Source organism: Camelina sativa, chromosome 9 (genome assembly GCF_030686135.1).
Source record: "Camelina sativa cultivar CO46 ecotype springtype chromosome 9, ASM3068613v1".
Classification (NCBI taxonomy): Eukaryota; Viridiplantae; Streptophyta; class Magnoliopsida; order Brassicales; family Brassicaceae; genus Camelina; species Camelina sativa.
Window position 1 is genome coordinate 34,811,596 of NC_141888.1, and position 18,621 is coordinate 34,830,216.

An 18,621-nucleotide genomic window follows, 5' to 3' on the forward strand; every position below is an offset into this window, starting at 1 on the left:
TTTCAGAAAAATCTAAGATGGAAAGAGACAGAAAGAAAGATAGAAATTTATAAAAGCAAACCCCACGAAGGAACTCATGCCATTGTCCCCTTACCCTCACTATTTCTCATCTCTCTGTACATTTTATCTAATATTTTCCATCAAATAATTGAATCATAAGTTGTGGGCGTGTAATGCATTTTGATCTAGTTAATCATCGATGTATTGGACTTTCCATGGTGCCACGTTAGTATTACAAAGCCATTAGCCATGTGAAACTTATACCAGTCCCGAATGTTATAATGGCCACGTAAAAACTCTTCTTTTTTTTCTCGACCAAGTTTGTGCACATCTAACATCTATCGACTTTGATGTAATGGTTTGACTACACTAAACCGTTGGATTATTATTATGTTTTCTATCCAGTGAATGACACACATTTACATGGACAAATTAAAATAGAAAATATATGGCGGGCGAGTTTTTTATTGAGTCTGATTGGTAACGTAGTCAAAGCTGTACAAAAAAGATGTAAGCTGAAGCTATAAACTTTTATGGAATAGTGCAAAACTGTAAAAAAGAGAAGATTTTAATAAAGTTTTAGGTAAAGTTTTTATGATTGGTAAAAATCCAAAAATGTACCATTTGTAAAGCTTTGTTAGTGTTTACCAATCAAACCCATTATTTTGACAAAGTTGATTTGATTGAAACCTATACCATTATGGAAAGATTCATAGGATTTTTTTTTTTGTAGGGAAGATTCATAGGATTTAGTATAACTTTATCAGTCATATTAAGACTACTGAGTACTGATAGTTGATATTGATAGTGATTAGAAAATTGCCATTATAAAGTTAAGTTAAAAGGAATTTGTTTTTTTTTTTTGTTGGTTCAAAAGTTAAAAGGATTTTCTTAACAATTTGTTTTTTTTTTCTTCTATAATTTCATGGTTTCTTTTATAAAAGGGAGAGAAAAAAAAACGAAGGAGACAAAAGGAAAGCAATAAAAAGCAGACTCGCTTTATCGTCGGAGAGTTGAGCCCACCGCACCACTCCCAATCACGTGAACTCAGGTCCAATCGACATTCGCCACGTCGTGCCTGCTCTTGCCTTGTCCACTTGTCTTTTAAATCGAACTTATTTTATTGCGTTTTACAAAAACTATAAAATGTTTTTAAGGAAATATCAAAAGAAAAAAACTACTTTTGAAAAAAAAATAGTTTCGAATTATATTACAAATGAAAAACTTAAAGTTATTTATTTATTGTAGGAGAAAAGCTAAAATATTAATTATGAAGGAGAAAAAACTAAAATTTTAAATTTACACAATGTGTTAAATAAATAAATAAAGAACATCTTATTATTATTTACTAGCCTGTTTCTTAAAATTGTGGTATGCATATAATATCGCAAGACAATACTATGTAGTTTCTTCTATTTTGGTCAACTTTTTCAAAATTTATCAGTATGAGACTAATTTTTTTCTAGTTTGCCTACTCTTGTAAAAACTAAGCATATACTAACTTCTTTTACAAAAAGAAAAAAAGAAAAAAAAAAAAAAGAAACATATAACTTCTTACTAGAGAGATAAGGAAACAAAGAAATGATGAGACGAAGACGTGTCATAATACTAAAAAGGGTCCAAATGCAACCCTTTTCCCAAAGGGGTCGGGTTGACTTTCAACGGCTACTATATATCAGTTTGGTACATACTCTAGCCATTACTACTAGCCAGTAGCCAAAGAAGTGAACAACCTCTCTTGAGCTATTATACTAACTTATTTGTAGATTTATTTCCTTGATATATAAGATAGTTTATGTTCAAAGTTCAAACTGTATACGTATACTAAAGACTATATGTATGTTAATTCAAATACATGAGTATATGTGATATACTAGTATCATTCGTGTCAGTTACAGATTCTAATATACTTTCTATGCATCGATGTTGGTAATTCTAATACAATTATACAATATAAGATATGCAAATTAATATATTATCAAAGTCCAATAGCGTTTCATGTTACCAAATGAATTAACATCATTGGAGGAAACATGCATATCTTATTTGTCCCCATGTAACTTTGTTCTTACTTTATCTTCTTCTATTGCCTTCTTCTTCTCTTTGATTGTATTATTAGTTACTAACAGTATCTTTAGAGAAAATCGAGATTAATTAAAATTAAACATTAACATTTCGGAGTGTTTGTGGCGACTTGCTCTAAATGGTGCATTGGTATATAAAAAAATGGGAAGGAAAAGGACTGTGGACCACTTTAAACAGTCATTATTGGAAATAATGTGTGGTTTATATGGTTAATACGTTGCCTTAAACATTTGCTAATCGTGATTAACAACATTTGAGATGTCTTTGTGATTTTAAACAGAACACGTGTAAGGCAACTGTAATAATATATATATGCAACTGATCAAACTACTCAAAGTACTAATGTACTAGAATCTACCCCAAAAAATAGTACTAATGTACTAATACACATGAATTGATCGTCATGCAACTCGTCAGCATGTCATTCGTGTAGGAAGTGTGATTTGGTTTTTTTAGGTTACAGAATAGGTTAGTCGTAAATACAAACATGGCATTGTTTCAATAAAAATACTAATTTTCCAACATATTAAAAAGTTATTATTGTATTATATGAAATAATTGATTAATATAATAAACGGTTGCTACAAAATAATACTGTAATTTTATTTGAAATTTTGTACTTTTTTCTTTAAAAAAACGATGTGGCTGTGTGTTTAAAACAATAGTTTTTTTATTTCTACAAAAAAAAAAACAAAAATAGTTTTTGTAATGAAAAGGAAAATGACCAATAAGTTTATTAGGTTCAAATCAAATTATATGTAACACGTACGTTTATGAATCTTATGATGAACACATTCACGGATAACTCCACGACGTGTTATTGGCAAAGCAGAGACGAAAACTTTAGAAACCTTCTGCAGGTTTGGTTAAGATACGGGCATACGGCTAGATATTTCTACTCATGTATCTATGTGATCCTTCCTTGAGTTTATTTTTTTGGCAAGGAACGATCGTAGCATTAAGGTGTTGTAAACTTGTAATATTCTAAAAGCTTTCAGCTATATGAAATTCACATGCTTATCAAAAAAAAAAAAAACTCCACGACGGTCCATTATCCTAATCCCTATATTAGTAGGGAGCGAGACTTGATCACTAGTGTGATGGTGCCTTGTGCATTAAGGACTTACCTTTGGCCACTGCACTAAAGTCACTTCACAATGGATAATATCAGTCTTTCATACTAACAATGGACAATATCAGTCTTTTAACTCTCAATATCATGACAGATGGCTCTGCTTACAATATTCTGAAATGTTCAATTAGCCTTGCATCACTATTTTACAAGAAAATGTAGTTTCTGAAAATCGAATCCTATACTTCTTGTAAATACCTTTAAATCATTGATCACTAGACCAAAGATGTTTCATGATTTACTTTAATTAGATTTTCAGAAAAGGAAAAAGAAAATTAAAAATATAAATTAATAGGGGTATTTGTAGTAGTCGTCAGATTAAGATGCAAAGGGTTTTAGTTACTTAATTAGAGAGAGGCAACTCGGCAAGTCCAGGAAGAAGAGGAGAGATGCATCGAGATAAGAAAAAGAGAGAAGAAAGGAGAAGAAGATGGGGGAAGCACGTGGAGTGAGCATGACGAGGTCTCTTTGTGTTTTGTAATCTTTCCATTAGTCTACCAAATCTTTCCATTTCTGGAATGTTTTCTCTCTTCCGCTTCCTTTCTCAATCTACTCAACAACTCTCCCTTCTTCAATGACCTTTAATCACATTATTAACCTTTTACCAATAAAATCACTCTTATTATTAATATATAGACAGATCATTCTCATTGGATCATGAAATCACTTTGTCTATAAGTCAAAATTTTACAGGCTAATCTTGTTAGAGAAACTATAAGTAATATATGTAGGAATTTGTTTGCTGTCTATTGGTTTATTGGTACTTGTTCTCAGTCGTCTGTCTTTGAATTTGAGCACCTAATTTGAATTTGGATATATATGTACTAATTCTGATCCTCTTCTCGATAATTGTTTTACAATATACTAAGTAAAGCTAAGTACCTAATTGTAAGTCATATTCAAGATAACATGACACAGCTGGATCAAAATGCATCGATTCTAAGGTGTTATTCTTCACTCGTTCTTGAAAAAAAAATGGTTAATAATCAGTTCATTCTCTGTCCTTGTCGTTTCTATAAGTAATGAGACATTAGGTTCAATAATGAAACTTTATTTGGTGTTCGTAGCAACTATAAATTCATGGGATTGTTGCTACGTATGGTGTTGGATGAGTGATCATCGAAACAAATATTCAATCCGAAAGATGATATGATACCATAACAAATTGGGTGAGGAAAGCTAATCGGACACTCCCATCTACAACACTTTTTCAGAATGAAAATTTTTCAGACAAAATTCTCTAATTAACAATGTCATCATCATCTTTTGATAATTCTTGTTTTGTTCAACTAAGTTTGAATATATGATTCAAATCCAATAGCTTATTTCTATTTCTATAAATTAGTATATATAGTAGTTAATTACATTAGTCTTGTAATTTTAAAAACTTTGGCTTACATCACAACTCTAATTACACATACAGATATTACACACTAATTATATGATTTTCAACTTTTTCTAAGAGAGTAGACCCATTAATTGAATTTACATTCCCTCTTTAGTTTTTGATTATTAGAGGTCAAGACAGCCACAGACTTCGAAACAGCAACCAATGCACTGGAAACAAGCCAATGCTGCACATATCTGAGAGAAGACTACGGTGCACTGATCGCTCACCCTAGACATGCACTGCAAGCAACACATACAGCAAACTCGATCCACCACTCCTGACGCCGCTCTTATCAGAAGTTCCGCTCCATCCGCCTCCTTCGGCTCCTCCATCCACGGTGGCACGTTCTTTAACGTTGCCACAACGTTACCGAACCCATACCCTTGCTTCCCAAGCAAACTCGTTCGAAAGCTGTTGTTCCTCTGCATCTGCTTGTGGATTTGGTACGGCGGGTTTCTTAGAATCTCTTTGATTGACACTGGTCTTGCCATTGTCTTCTCTTCGTCGTCTTGCTGGAGTGATAAAACCATTTGTGTGTATTCGCTAGGAGCCCCTGTTTGTATACTCAATCTCATGACCTGTTCATACAAAAACGATAAATTTAGTTAATAAGAAACAAGACCAACATTGTGGAATCACAACCCCTTGTTACAACCTTCTCTTGTAGCTCTTTCTTGTCTTCGAACCAAGCTCGAGCAGTGAGTTCATCGATTTGTCTCCTTGCAAGAACCTGTTTTTTAAAGGTTAGCAAAAGAAGCTTTGTTGTGTTCCTACGAGATTATATGAAAGTAATTAGGTAACCTTGTCTAGAGGAATGTCTTTAGCCTTCTGCACTGTTAACTCTATTGTGAAACAGCTCAAATCAGCCAGTGTGCCTCTGAGTTCAATTTCATCTGGAAACTCTCCTTTGTATCTTCCAGACAAGATCAACGGATCACCGAGCGTAATGTCTGGAACCTGAGAAGGAAACAACTGCAAAAACAAAGAAAGACAAGAAGGTCAAAAAAGAAATATCAAGAAACGAACTCTATGTTATAGAAGGTGTATAAAGTACCTCGACTGAGCGGAGGAGTTTGAGAGCATCAAAAGTGGTATTGGCTACGATCGTTGAAGATGCTATATCAAATAGTCTACTCATCTGATGCTCGAATGAATCTGGCTAGGTGTATTGTTAATACAAAAGCAAGAAATGTTTTTAGCTTCTTGATTCTGAATAAGTACACTATCAGCTATAGTCAAACTAGAGGGTATTACAATCTACCTGTGTTGTTCGTGCCATCATAGTAACCATTCCCTATCCGTGCTAGCATTCTCAAGAAGTAATGGTTGCAAAACGAACCTGTGCAACTGTTTCTAATCAAGACTTTGATATTATATGAGAGAGTAAGCAAGAAAAAAACAGAGTTTACTTACCAATGCCAAAGGTAGATATCCGAGGAGAAATCGATTTCCCTTTTCTGCTACAACATTCTTTCATGACATTACATATCTCTCTCTCGTTTTCAACAGATCCATCAGTGACAAGATATACAAGAGGAACTCCAATATTGCTTCCTTCAAGCAGTTTCATAGCCTAAACCACACACATGAAGAAGAGTCTGAGAAGTCTTTGACATATGTCTTGATAGAGAGATCAGATAAGTAACGAACCTGTTTGAGGGGAAGTAACATGTTTGTTCCACCATTTGCAATCAAATTACTATCAAGCCATTCAGTCACAGCAGAGATAGTATCATCTGTTGCAAACTCCATCGAAGTTGAGAATTCCAGAATGTCATCGTTGAAGGCTATTATGTTGAAAACATCTTCAGCTTGTAGCTTACCCAAACACTCTAACAAAGCTTTCTTCACATCCTCTAGGGGCTTCCATTTCATGCTTGCACTTATGTCAATCACAAACACAACTCTTCGTTTGAAAAGCTACATATAATAGCAACACTGCATTGATCAATGTCACAGTTAAGCAGAAGAAGATTCAATAGTAGTTGTAGTAATAAAAACAAACCTGCTTATGCTTGGTGGTTCCAGGGAAAAGGTACAAACAGAACATTCCTCTGTCATCTGAATCCCATGGAGATGGAGACTTAACCAAAACATTACCAGTCAGATCACCAGACGAAACCTATACAACAAAAACAAAAAACAAAGCTCGATCTAAGTATCAAGAAGAAGAATACAAAAAATGCTTCAGGGGAATCAAAGAAACCTAACATTGAATGAAACACTAAAATCAGTCCTTGACCAAGATGATACTTCAGCTTCATACTGACAACTTAATTTACCAGCTTCACGATGAGTCACCTGAGAATGATCATCACACATTACTCAATCCACACAGTAGTAACAATCTTGAAAAACAAAACTGTTAACACAACAATGTAAAATTACCTTTAAAGGATGGCTTGTATAATTACAAGCTAATTCGCCGCCAATAACACAAGAGTTCATATTCAACTCAATCTTTTCTCGTTTAATAATCTCTTTGCCTACAGGAACCACATAAGCAGGGAATCTAAAAGGCACATTTAGATGAAACTTGCCGTCTCTGTAAATCAATTTCTGAGACCAATTCACATTAACCGTAAAGATCGATCCTCCATCAACCTAATAAATTATTAACAAACTAATTTAAGGATCATTAATAACAAAATCCAAAAGAAGTTAGCTATAAAAAGTGAGACAGAGAGAACAAACATGTGGGATCTTGAAAGTATAGATATGAGACTTGAAGAAACGTGAATCTTTGTCTTTATGAACGTGTTCAAAGTCAGAAGTTTCATCCTCTGTAACTAGTTTGGTCTTGTAAGATTTCTCATTGCTCAAAACATCAATCTCAGCACCTAGAAGTGAGCCCTGTTTACACAAAATGTGTTCACAAATATATAAAACAATGCTATTAATGGAAAGATAGATAAAAGTAGTTTTATTCTTTTTTTGTCGTTTTGTTGTAATGAAATTTACCTTCTCACCCATGGGAACACCGACACAGCAGTCAAAGCGTTTACTAGGCATAACGCAGTGAACTCGCCACCGTCCAGAGATACTGACGAACGCCGTATCGAGCCAGCAGTCTACTCTCATCTCAACTCCAAGCATCTGAAGCGGCACTAGCGCCGAAGGATCGCACCGAGCGTGAACGTACGGCTGGTAGCTAGGAACGTCGGGGTTATCAACAGCCACCGGATCTGTGATTGAAGCGTAAGCAGTAATAGCCGTCGGAAGAAAATTCTCCGGCGATGAAGGAGGATCCGACGGAGCTAGAGGAGGAGTGATGCCTTTGCCGTAGTATATCCTTCTTGCGAGCTTGAGACCTTGCTCAACTCGAATTGCGAACTCTTCCGACATCTTTTGTTTTTTTTTTTGTTGTCTCCGGCGATGATGATGAGACTAAGATGTGAAAAGAGATTTAAGCAGGTCCGTGTTTAAAGGGTGATTTTAAAATCGGCCGGTGAAAGGAACGGCGAGAGAAAAAAAAAGATTTTAATTTAAGTTGGGGATAATGTTACCCAATGGCTTATAAACACGTGGAAAGCATCCTGCCGCCACAACAGTCACGGATTATTTTTTTTTAATTTTAATTTTTATATAATAGTATAGATGTTTCGTTTTTTTTTAATTTGTTTGTTATGGAATAAAATAGATTTTTTTTTGTGAAGTGACATTAGTACAGTGGCAGGAAGTAAATCCATTTGTAGAAGGTACTATCACATCTGGGATCGAGTTCCAGTTCTTATAAATATAGGAATTTGGTTAATGGGCCGGCCAGTTGTAGCTAAATGATTAACAAAAAAGAATAGATTTTTTTCTTTTTTTCTCCAACATAGTATAAATAGTTTCAACTTTATACTCAATAATATAGTTTTAACTTTAAACATAATAAAAGTTTGGTGGGAAAAAAAAAAAAGAATAGCTAATATTATTTGGAGGTTTTTTGTTATTTTGAGTTGAAATCGATAGTTGAATGCAATTTTTTGGCGTCAAAATTACATTGTCATGACAGCAAAAAAAAAAAAAAACACTTTAGGTTATGGCTTAATCTTATTTTAACCAAACAAATATGTTTCGCTAAATTCCTTTCTTGCTTTTGGAGTAATTTGTTAACACATGTGTAATTTAGTTTAGATAAATCACTTACTTCCCACAAATACTTTAGTTAAGGCAACTCATATAACGTCAACCACTTTTATGTGAATCAAATAGGAATTCTATTTTCTTATGTAGTAATTAAAAGTGCTTTTGAAAGTTTTTTTAAAAAAGAAATCTTGGAAAAAGTTGATTTATTTTTTTAATTCTTAACTAATGTCAAATGATTTGATAATTAAAGTATTTTGTTTTAAAATAAAGTGTTAATTGCTTTTCTTTGTTGGTTTCATGGTGTTTTTGAAGATGAGAAAGTTGTATCCTCAAACCATATGGGGGTGTTTTTTGTATGATTCCTTATGGATTCTCTTTGGAGTCTTATTCTCTTTTTTCTTCTTTTTTTTTTAACAGAATGTAAAATGAGTCTTATTCTTTTGTATAGACCATGTTCATAATAAACGGCTAAGAATAGAGGAAAGTTTGGGGATTTTATATCCATATTCAGTTTAGCAATGTAAAACTAGTATCATTTCTAGGATCTTTAAAATCAAAATCCAGTTGACCAAAAAACAAAGTGTTCTTTGCAGGGGAAAAATAAAACTATTTCAACCATTTTCTTGTTTTAGAACTCATAAATTCAATCTCTCAAATCAGCAAAAGAAAAAAAGAAACCAACAGTTTATGAACATTTCTATCATTTTCTCTCCATTGATTATGGTTCATTGTCTATCAACACCTCAACTACTTTTGCTATTCCGATTTTTTTATAGTTCTTGGTCAAATCTTCATAACCACAATATATATTGATGTTGTAACAAAGTGTTCACATATCTATCTTTTTATTCGCCAATTAATGTATTTATTCTTCAATAGACGAAGCAGCTAAGATTTGTTAACAAACAGTATAACTAATGTTCATTATTATGTTATTTCGATCATTCGAGAAAAAAAAAAAACAATCTTTTCATTCCGTTTAAAAAGTTTGCTTAAGAAATCCATCATTTTGTTTTTAAGTATTATGAGTGTTTATGAAAACAAAAAACAACGTTTTGCACGTTAGTTTTTCTTTTTTCCATGTACATACAAGTCACTCCTAAAGAAAAGAAAAATATCCCGCTACCATATCTAATTTTTTCCAATGTAGAATTTACATGACAATACAGATTCTATGAACTAGATGGACTTTGCTTTTGGATATTTCGGCTATCACACCAAAACATATAATACTTTTTTATGTAAAAGAATTTGATTGTATAGATCATTCGACTACATAACATATATCACTTTATTTCAATAATTGAATAATGTAATTTTTCATTTTAAAACACTACAGAATCCTCTGGCTCCACGTCGAGACCGGACCACGATCGACTACTCAATATAAATTCGACAAACCAAATTATTAGACATGTAGGCCATGTACAATAAGTTACAATTACGAATTATTACATACAAAAACAAAAACAACTTTAATCGGTTATTCGTATATTCTGATTTGTAGCTGTGAGTAAAATGGTAGGCTAAAAGAAATAACATGGTGATCATTTAAATTCCACGTACATACTGATTAGTGATTACAAACGTCATTTCGCATTACTAATCAAAGTTCCACAAATAGATTCGTTAAAAAAACATAATAAAAACATAATCGTTAATAGCTGAAGTAAAAGCTGATTTAACGGATTGTTGTCTGCCATGCTTTCCATTAGTAATGAGAATTAATAATAAAATTGGGCAAACTTAATTTAATTACTCAATATTTATTTAGGTTTTGGTCCACTAAAGATTTGAGACTGCCCCCTACCTTATTTATAAAATGAAGTTGTAACCACTAATTTTTCGGCGTCGGGCCAACCATAACACTACCTCTTGCTGCTGCTGACATTTCAATTTTTAATTATTTTCATACGTTATGATATGATTATTAATTTGATTTTAAGTTTGTTTTGTTATCTGTTTCTTCTGATAACCAAAGTCAATACACTCGTAATAAGTTATAATAACATTTTTATTTCAACTATTATGTTGTCATCGATCGAAATAAAGTAGTCGTCAAGCAAATCTTTTGTGTATTTAAATCGTTTGTATATAGTACTAATCACTTCCTCAATTGACAAGCTGACAACAATCATTTGAAAAACGACATGAATGTGCGTGTCATGACCAACTCAATGTAATTGCTTTTTGGAAAAACCATTACTAATTTAAAATGATTTGTGCTAGTAAGTATCTCGAAAGCGTGGTCATGGTTATAATATAAGTTTATTCTCCCTCTTAAGTTGCTTATGAATAGAGGAAGAAGAAGTCTACTTAGAAAATTGGGTTATGTCTATAAATTATAACTTTATAAGTATGCTTTTTGCTATGTTTATATTTTATCTACAGAGTTGCATACAGCTTATGGAAGATAATAGAGCTAACATATAAAACAACAAAACAATATATTACATAGAATACTCAATTCGGCTCTCAGAGGCCCGCCCATGCTTTTAATATCATTGTTTAAGTGGGTCAAAACTTTTAAATCAAACGGAGGCCCAGAAGTAATATATATCAATACTGGGCCTTCGGTGTTTCTCCAATCTAGCGCATATAGAACGAGTGAACCTTATTTTTGTGTCAAATGATTCGTTATTTTTCTACGACATATGAATATATGATTTCTCTTTCAATTATGGAAAAAAAAAATTCGTTTGAACAGTAAATTTGTATTTTATTCGTGTAGAGATAAATTAAAAGAAAAAAAAAAATCGTCATATTTTTATACAAGAAACAATCTTATTGTACTTTTGATCGGCGGTGAAAATTTGTTTTCATTCTTTTTTGGTCTTTGAAACTTTGGTGGCAAATAACTAAAATAAGGTCGGTTTTTGTGTGATGGCCCTTCATTTCCGGAACCTTTTTTTCTTCTTCAGGTAGACTTTTTATGCATCATAAGTCAAGTCACGTCAATGTCTTACTTTTAGATGTGCAATATATATATGTGTATTGCGTAATAACTAATTTTTATTTTCTGTATATTGTATATGCATCCAGACCTTCGGAGTTGACCTATATTATATTATTAATAAACAAGCCAGACTTGATCTATAAAATTCCCAAATTCTACTATTTTTTTTTTTAATATCAATATTACCTCTCTTCGTCATCGAATTCCAACTGTTGAGAAATGCCATATATATATGTACACTTATTATCAAATGCTGAAAGGCCAATTTTCCAAAATCAAGGACACATCCACGAATCTGTCTCGCTAAACTTTTTAGTTGTGTTAACTAATTTATCCACGTGAAACACACCTTGAAGATTTCCAACCGATGATGTGAACACTTTTAGTGTGACGGCTTCATAATTGACATTTTACAATATTTCGTATATATATATATATATATATATGTTTGCTTTGCATATAGGATCCGAACTGGATTAAGTTAACGTGCAAGATCTCACAGATCGTATATTTCAAGACATGTTGTTTCTAGAATATACTCGTAAGCAGAGCCGTCTCTAAGTTAATAAAAGCCACAATCAAATTAAAATAAAATGGCTGTTTTGCTATTAGTCAGAATCGAATCCATGAACTCATTCCCACTAACAAAAACAAATGTTATTAGACTAAACACATTTTTTGGAAAATAAGTCTGAAAGTTATATATAAAATACACAGCAGAAAATAAGCCCACAGGCTCATGCTTCATGGGCTTGGCCTTTGGGCCGGCTCTGCTCGTAAGAACGCTAAGAATAAACAATATTAAGAACTATATATACGCTATAATGAAATACATTGGTCATTGGTGGGTGGTGGATTTATAGTTTATAGTTAGTATTTTATTGTATACAATTACAAGCTGAACTAGCAAAAAAAAACATATGCTACTCTTCTCGTCATTTTGTAAACTTATACAAAGTATTATGTAATTACGGAAGTGTGCTTTTGTTAGTGTTTAAGAACTTAGAAACTTTGATTAGTTAGTAACTTAGTATGCATGATAAAGAATGTACCTTAACATTTCGTTTGTTAAAAAAAACCATTATTATGATGTTTTTCATTAATTTCTTTTTGTTGTGCTATAATCTATTAGGGCATTTGGCTATCTTCCTATCTGCAGTTGCTTGGCAATATATATTCGTCAATCTGTTGGCTGTTGCTATTCTTTTGTCAACGTCGATCTATTGCTTATTGGCATATATGTAAGTATCAAATGGAGTATAAAAGAAAGAATCAAAGTGTCAAGAGAACTATTTTTAAAAAAAATAAATATTGCAACTTGCTCTTTGTTGATTGGCCAGAAGGTTTATATTGGATCTATAGGAATCGCCAACAAGGCATATCCTTTCGTTTAATTATTCCACGCAATCATTCAACTAAAATATGAATTATATACGTGGCCATTATATGTATCCTATACTTTTTTCATTTTTAAAAAAAAAATATATTTTTAGCTTTAGTTTTTCTTTTTCCCAAGCATTTAGTTCTGATGAGAATAATATTACAGATTCTAATTTACTAACACTTACATATATTTTGAAATTGAATGTATTTATCCGGATCCATTTTGTGTGTGTGTGTAATTAAAGTGTAAACATTTGAAAGAAAAGACCAGTAAGGCAGTAAGTAACAAAACTATGTTTAGTAACTTAAGTTAGAGTTAATGACACGTCGTCTTTCAAATTTCAAACTGTCATAGTAATTAATAAGGAAATTATAAATCCGTCGTATATCTGGTTTCAATATCATAATTGTATGAATCTAATCAAATAATTGGCTACTGTTGTTGACACCGCATGATATGACAAAAGAAAAATTAGCACAATTAAAATGTATAATTTTTAGAGGTTTTGACTAGGTTCATCGTATTAGCCAAGTTTCAAGTAATTTACCTCTTTCACAACACTTTTTCAAAATTTTGCAAAAATCGAAAAATTTAAGATACATAAATGTTTGTTTGATACATTAGCAAAATGAATGCCGTGATTAACTGTATATACATAATGGAGTCATATGGTGTTTTTTGCCGTGCGTAATTAATTAAAAGGGAACAATAATTATGTTTTGAAAATGGCGTCATAGACGGCGGTGTCGATTCCTGATTAGCTAAATTAGTCAAATTAAACCAAACCGAAACGGCTGAAAACTAATATAATTGACATTTTTATTTATTTAAAGAGTTTTAAATATCGTGTGAATATGTTTGGAGAAGAGGTCAGTTTCTTCGCCAGCTGGCCAAGTTCCTCAGATGGACGGTGAGGATTAAAAGTTGTCAGAAGAAAACATATTATCCGACGTGGCTTTTTTTTAGTACCATTCTTCTTCCCTTTCATACTCTCCCTTTATAACACCAATCATTGCTTCTCCCTTCGCCTCCACATTCTCTCTCTCTCTCTCTCATTCTCTCTCTCAATATTTCCCAATTCTAAACTTTTTTTCTTCTTTGTGAAAAGAGATTTTTATGAACAACTACTAACTAGTGGTAATATAAAGGGTAACTTTTTTCCTAATTTGATATCAAGAGAAGCCAACAAAAAAAAAAAAAAAAAAAAGAGAGCTTTTATATTTTGTGTGTGTGTGTGATTTACTCTGTTTTTACAATGGTTTTGTTTTGTGAAATTTTTATTGGTGAAGAAGGGAATTTAGAAGACGCAGAGTGGAGAAACGAATTATAAAAAAAAAGTTTTTTTTACCTTCTCTCCTCTGTTTCAGAAACAGAGACAGATCAAGAAGATATCACAAGCAGAGAACTGTGTGTGTTGTCTTCTCATCATCTCCTTCTTCTACTGGTAAAAATCATCTCTTCTTGATCTCTTTATCACAAGTAGAACTGTGTGGAAACTTTTGAATCTGGAGTGTTGATCAAGTTCTTTCTCTCAACAGGGTTTTTTTTTGTTAAAATATCAAGAAACCATGTCGGCGAGTGTACTAAGTGATCCAACAATGCTAATTTCAACACCAGACGTAATCATCGTCTCGCCGGCGCCGGGGACACAGATCTCTGGAGACGAGCCGGAGCAGGTGACGTGTGAGTGCTGCGGATTAACCGAGGAGTGTACGCAATCGTACATAGAGATGATCAAAGAGCGTTACATGGGTAAATGGATCTGTGGGCTCTGTTCCGAAGCAGTCAAGTACGAAGTCATAAGAACGAAACGGTTCGTAACAACAGAGGAAGCTATGGCAAGGCACATGAACATGTGTAATAAGTTCAAATCATCAAGCCCACCTCCGAATCCGACAGGGCATTTGATCTCTGCGATGAGACAGATCTTGAGAAGAAGCTTAGATTCACCAAGAATGCTTAGATCCATGCCTAGTAGTCCTTCTAAAGACGACGACCAAGATCATCATCATGATTGTGTTTCTTCTTCTAATGTTTTGTCTAGGTCTGATAGCTGTTTCGCTAGTTTGACTTAAAAAAAAAAAAAGACATCGTTGAAAAAAACGAAAAATGTTTTTAAACCGTCGGTTTAGGAACCCACCTTGGATTAAATCCGGTTTTCAGTTTGTAAAAATTTCGTCGGTAAACCAAAAATCGGTCACTGTATGTGTTTTTGCCGGATTTGTATACCTTGTGGAAACTTTTTGGGCAATTCTTGCTTTTTTTACCCAATTGCTAATAAAGGTTCGGAATTGTGTCGCTGTGAGCTTAGTTAAACAAGAACAAAATAAAGAAAGATGTGCATTTATATTATTCGATTAGAATTATTAGATGATAAAAATAAAAATTAAAAAGGAGATTCTTGGAGCAATTTATCATATAAAAATGACATGTATGAACAAAAACAATCGAAGGTAGGGCCATTGCTTATCTCTGTGACTGTGATGATGCTTCTATAAGCCATCATTAGACATCACATTATAGTAGTTATTTTTTAATTACTCCTCTAAAAAAGTTATTTTTAAATGAAATGACTATAAAATGTAACGCATGAATCGGTAAGTTTCAAACGTTTGAGATATTGTTTTCTTGATTAAAAACAAAAGATTAGATGGGTTGGTTGTCCAATATTCACTAACTCTCAATAGTTTATAATAATTTCGAATATATTCTATTTCTGATGAGAACAAAAATTAGGAATCCTATCTGAGCATAATTGTAACGTGTATGCACTCGCAATTAATTGGCGAACTACATTGATTTGAATTTTTTCTCTATGATGAAAGATTGATTCGACATTTCGACTACTTAACCAATAAATTTTCCTTCAACTTGCTATGTTATTATCTCCTCCTTAGAATATAATCAAAAGGAGAAGTGTTCATTTGAAGGGATCACATGCGAGATATAAGTATACGACATACACAGCACAAGTTTCTATTTATGTGTACTGAAAGTCACAAATACAATTCAAACTCGAAGTTTCATTTTCAAGTTTTCACTATTATTAACGCATGCTTTTCACTATTATTATTAATTAGTTGTCACTTTCTACTACTATGCTACGTGTGTTTGTTGTAGCCTGAAACATGTATCCTTGACGTGATAAGCAAAAAAAAAAATCAAATAGGAGGAGATTGAAAGAACTTGAACTGATTCAACAGTATGGATCATGGATTGGCACAACAACATGAGAGATGCGACACGAGCTGATTTGGCAATTAAGAGTTGTGCTGGACGCGTGTACATCTCGAACTTGTTCTGTTTTCATAGGTGATTCGAGTACATATCTATGCAGAGCTAATACCTAGGACTAAAAGTTGAATTCACGTGTGTTTAAAAGAGGTCATAAAAGTAGGCACACCGAATATTATAAACGTTCGGCAAATTTGATTAACAAAATTGCATAGTTTGCAATTCTTTCTTAATTACCTTAATATATAAAAATTGAAAACGTCCCACAGGTCTATATATCACACGTAAAGGAATATACAATCATTGTCCACAAATTTTAAGATGCAAACACAAAGCCTCTAACTCTAAGGATCCGTACATAAGTAATCGATCACTTTGGTACCAACAAAGTTCAAATATAGTCAGTTCGACATTAGTTTGATCCCTTAGTACAGTTTTTTTGTCCACGACGGATTTCATAATTTGATTCTAAGTTAGCATTGGATTGTTGATCAATTCTCTCAACAAGGTTTTAAATCAAGAAACATGTCTGCGAGTGTACTACTAAGTGATCCAACAATGCTAATATTTTCAACACTAGAAAGTAATAATCATCTCGCTGGCGCCAGTGACACATATCTCCGACGACGAGCCAGAGCCAGCGTCGACGTGTGAGTGCCTCGGATTAACCGACGAGTGTACACAATCTTACGTAGAGATGATCAGAGAGCGTTACATGGAGAAATGGATCTGTGGACTCTGTTCGAACGCCGTGAATTACGAGGTCATGAGAACAAAACGATTGGTAAGTACACAAAATGCCATTAGACATCACACTACATTAGTTTAATTTATTTCTTAACTCGATTTGTTTTTTGGTTCCAGTTTATTACAGATTTTTTTTTTTGGGAATTGATCCCTGGTCTTGGTCTAGTGGTTTGACCACTTGGTTCCAGTTTATTACAGATGTTAGATTATTTGAGGTTAAAATTTTAATAACTGTTTGTACTAAGGATTGCACAACACTAAATAATAATGATTTTTGGGAGAAGAGTGATATTTGTTCTTTATTAACGATAACAACTGTGAGGTCGTCACTAAATCGTGTCAAGATCGAGCTCGTCAGTTCACAGGAGAACAACGAGTTAATAATGACGAGCTCGGAAGCCAACAAGATTATACAGAAAACAATAACTGTGATTTGACGCAAAGTATTGCTCTCGGGGTATTGTACGTGAGTCTGATGCCTATTCTCCAGCGAATACTGTTTCTTTATATAACGGACTGTTGACCGAGGGTTTTCTAGGGTTTCCATCGTGAATTCCAGAGATTGCCTTTTACGGATCATTAGTGACTTGCATCTAATTTCATCGAGCCGAAATCTTAATTAACTTGTCTAGTTGGGCCGAATGGCATATTGTGCGCAGCCCATATCCAACAATAACCCGTAGATATAATGTAAACAAAAACAAACTCCTCTCCTATTAAGAGACAAGGTGTGGCTTTAAACATCTTGTAAGTCTTCATCATGGAGGGTAGTGTCAAATTTGTAACTAGTTACCAATTTATATTTCGGCTAGCTACCATATATATAGCTCCGTTTGTTTTGGAGCATACTCTTCGTGGACGGTGCCACACTGCCAGTGCCACTTAAAGCATCATGTTTATTTCAATCCCTGGTCGGAGTAATAAACATGATGAACCTTTTGTTTGTGGAAGAAAATCATAATTGTTCGAGTTTTTTTTTTTGGTTAAAGGGTCTTAAAATTATTCAAGCTTTATATAAGAAAAAGAAAGGACTCGATCTTGCGTGGCCCATAAACGTCCACGAAATTGTGACGCATGAGAGTCTCACGTTCACAACTTTTATATTTCACGTGCTTGCACATTTTTTTGTGCTTAAAACTTAATTATAGAATTTACAAGAACAAAAGTAAAAAAAAAAATGAACACGGTCTTTGCCGTTGAAAATTTAATTAGGTGTACGAAGAGTTCAAATGTAAAATTATTCAAACGTGTCATGATATTATTCAAATTGAAGAATCACAGCTAAACCCGTACGTTGAACAACTAGCGACAACGTATGTATTTTACAAAATATATACTATTGATGTGTACAGCTTTCTTTTTGGGTTTCAACTAGCTCGTATTTTCATATTTTTATATGTTTGACTTTGTTGCACATGTCCGCGGATTATAGTTTCGTTGAAGTCATATCGACCGATCGCGAGTAGCATGGTCATGAGACAAAACCTTGAGACTTAACTAATAGTATAATGCGACCATGCTCCCGCTACATCCAACATAATAATTGGTCAATACGATTTATAATTATAACGCTACTAGGTCAATGTTGTGTTTTCGTTATGTATAGTAGAATTCTTAGA

At 33.2% G+C, this 18,621-nt stretch overlaps 2 protein-coding genes across 4 annotated transcripts; one reads left to right on the forward strand and one right to left on the reverse strand.

Annotated features, from left to right (window-relative positions):
• Nucleotides 1-4,524: 4,524 nt before the first annotated feature.
• On the reverse strand, nucleotides 4,525-8,202 carry LOC104712855 (uncharacterized). 3 transcript variants are annotated; one of them, XR_015565885.1, is made up of 12 exons: nucleotides 7,569-8,162; nucleotides 7,302-7,460; nucleotides 6,996-7,211; nucleotides 6,819-6,908; nucleotides 6,613-6,729; nucleotides 6,258-6,527; nucleotides 6,021-6,180; nucleotides 5,869-5,946; nucleotides 5,662-5,766; nucleotides 5,409-5,579; nucleotides 5,263-5,337; nucleotides 4,525-5,185 (listed from the first exon to the last, which is right to left on the reverse strand). XR_015565885.1 is itself a non-coding variant. In XM_087464602.1 (12 exons), exons 1-12 carry the CDS (start codon nucleotides 7,950-7,952, stop codon nucleotides 4,730-4,732), a joined length of 2,277 nt encoding a protein of 758 aa, XP_087320728.1. In that variant the 5' UTR covers nucleotides 7,953-8,202; the 3' UTR covers nucleotides 4,525-4,729. The 3 variants fall into 3 exon arrangements, 2 of the variants coding, with proteins under 2 accessions (XP_087320728.1, XP_087320729.1); XM_087464602.1 differs by having other exon boundaries at nucleotides 5,662-5,762; nucleotides 7,569-8,202; XM_087464603.1 differs by lacking the exons at nucleotides 6,819-6,908; nucleotides 6,996-7,211; nucleotides 7,302-7,460; nucleotides 7,569-8,162 and having other exon boundaries at nucleotides 5,662-5,762; nucleotides 6,258-6,545; nucleotides 6,613-6,739.
• Nucleotides 8,203-14,030: 5,828 nt separating this feature from the next.
• Nucleotides 14,031-15,319, forward strand: LOC104712856 (uncharacterized). The gene is made up of 2 exons (XM_087464604.1): nucleotides 14,031-14,465; nucleotides 14,560-15,319. Exon 2 carries the CDS (start codon nucleotides 14,590-14,592, stop codon nucleotides 15,094-15,096), a length of 507 nt encoding a protein of 168 aa, XP_087320730.1. The 5' UTR covers nucleotides 14,031-14,465; nucleotides 14,560-14,589; the 3' UTR covers nucleotides 15,097-15,319.
• Nucleotides 15,320-18,621: the final 3,302 nt, after the last annotated feature.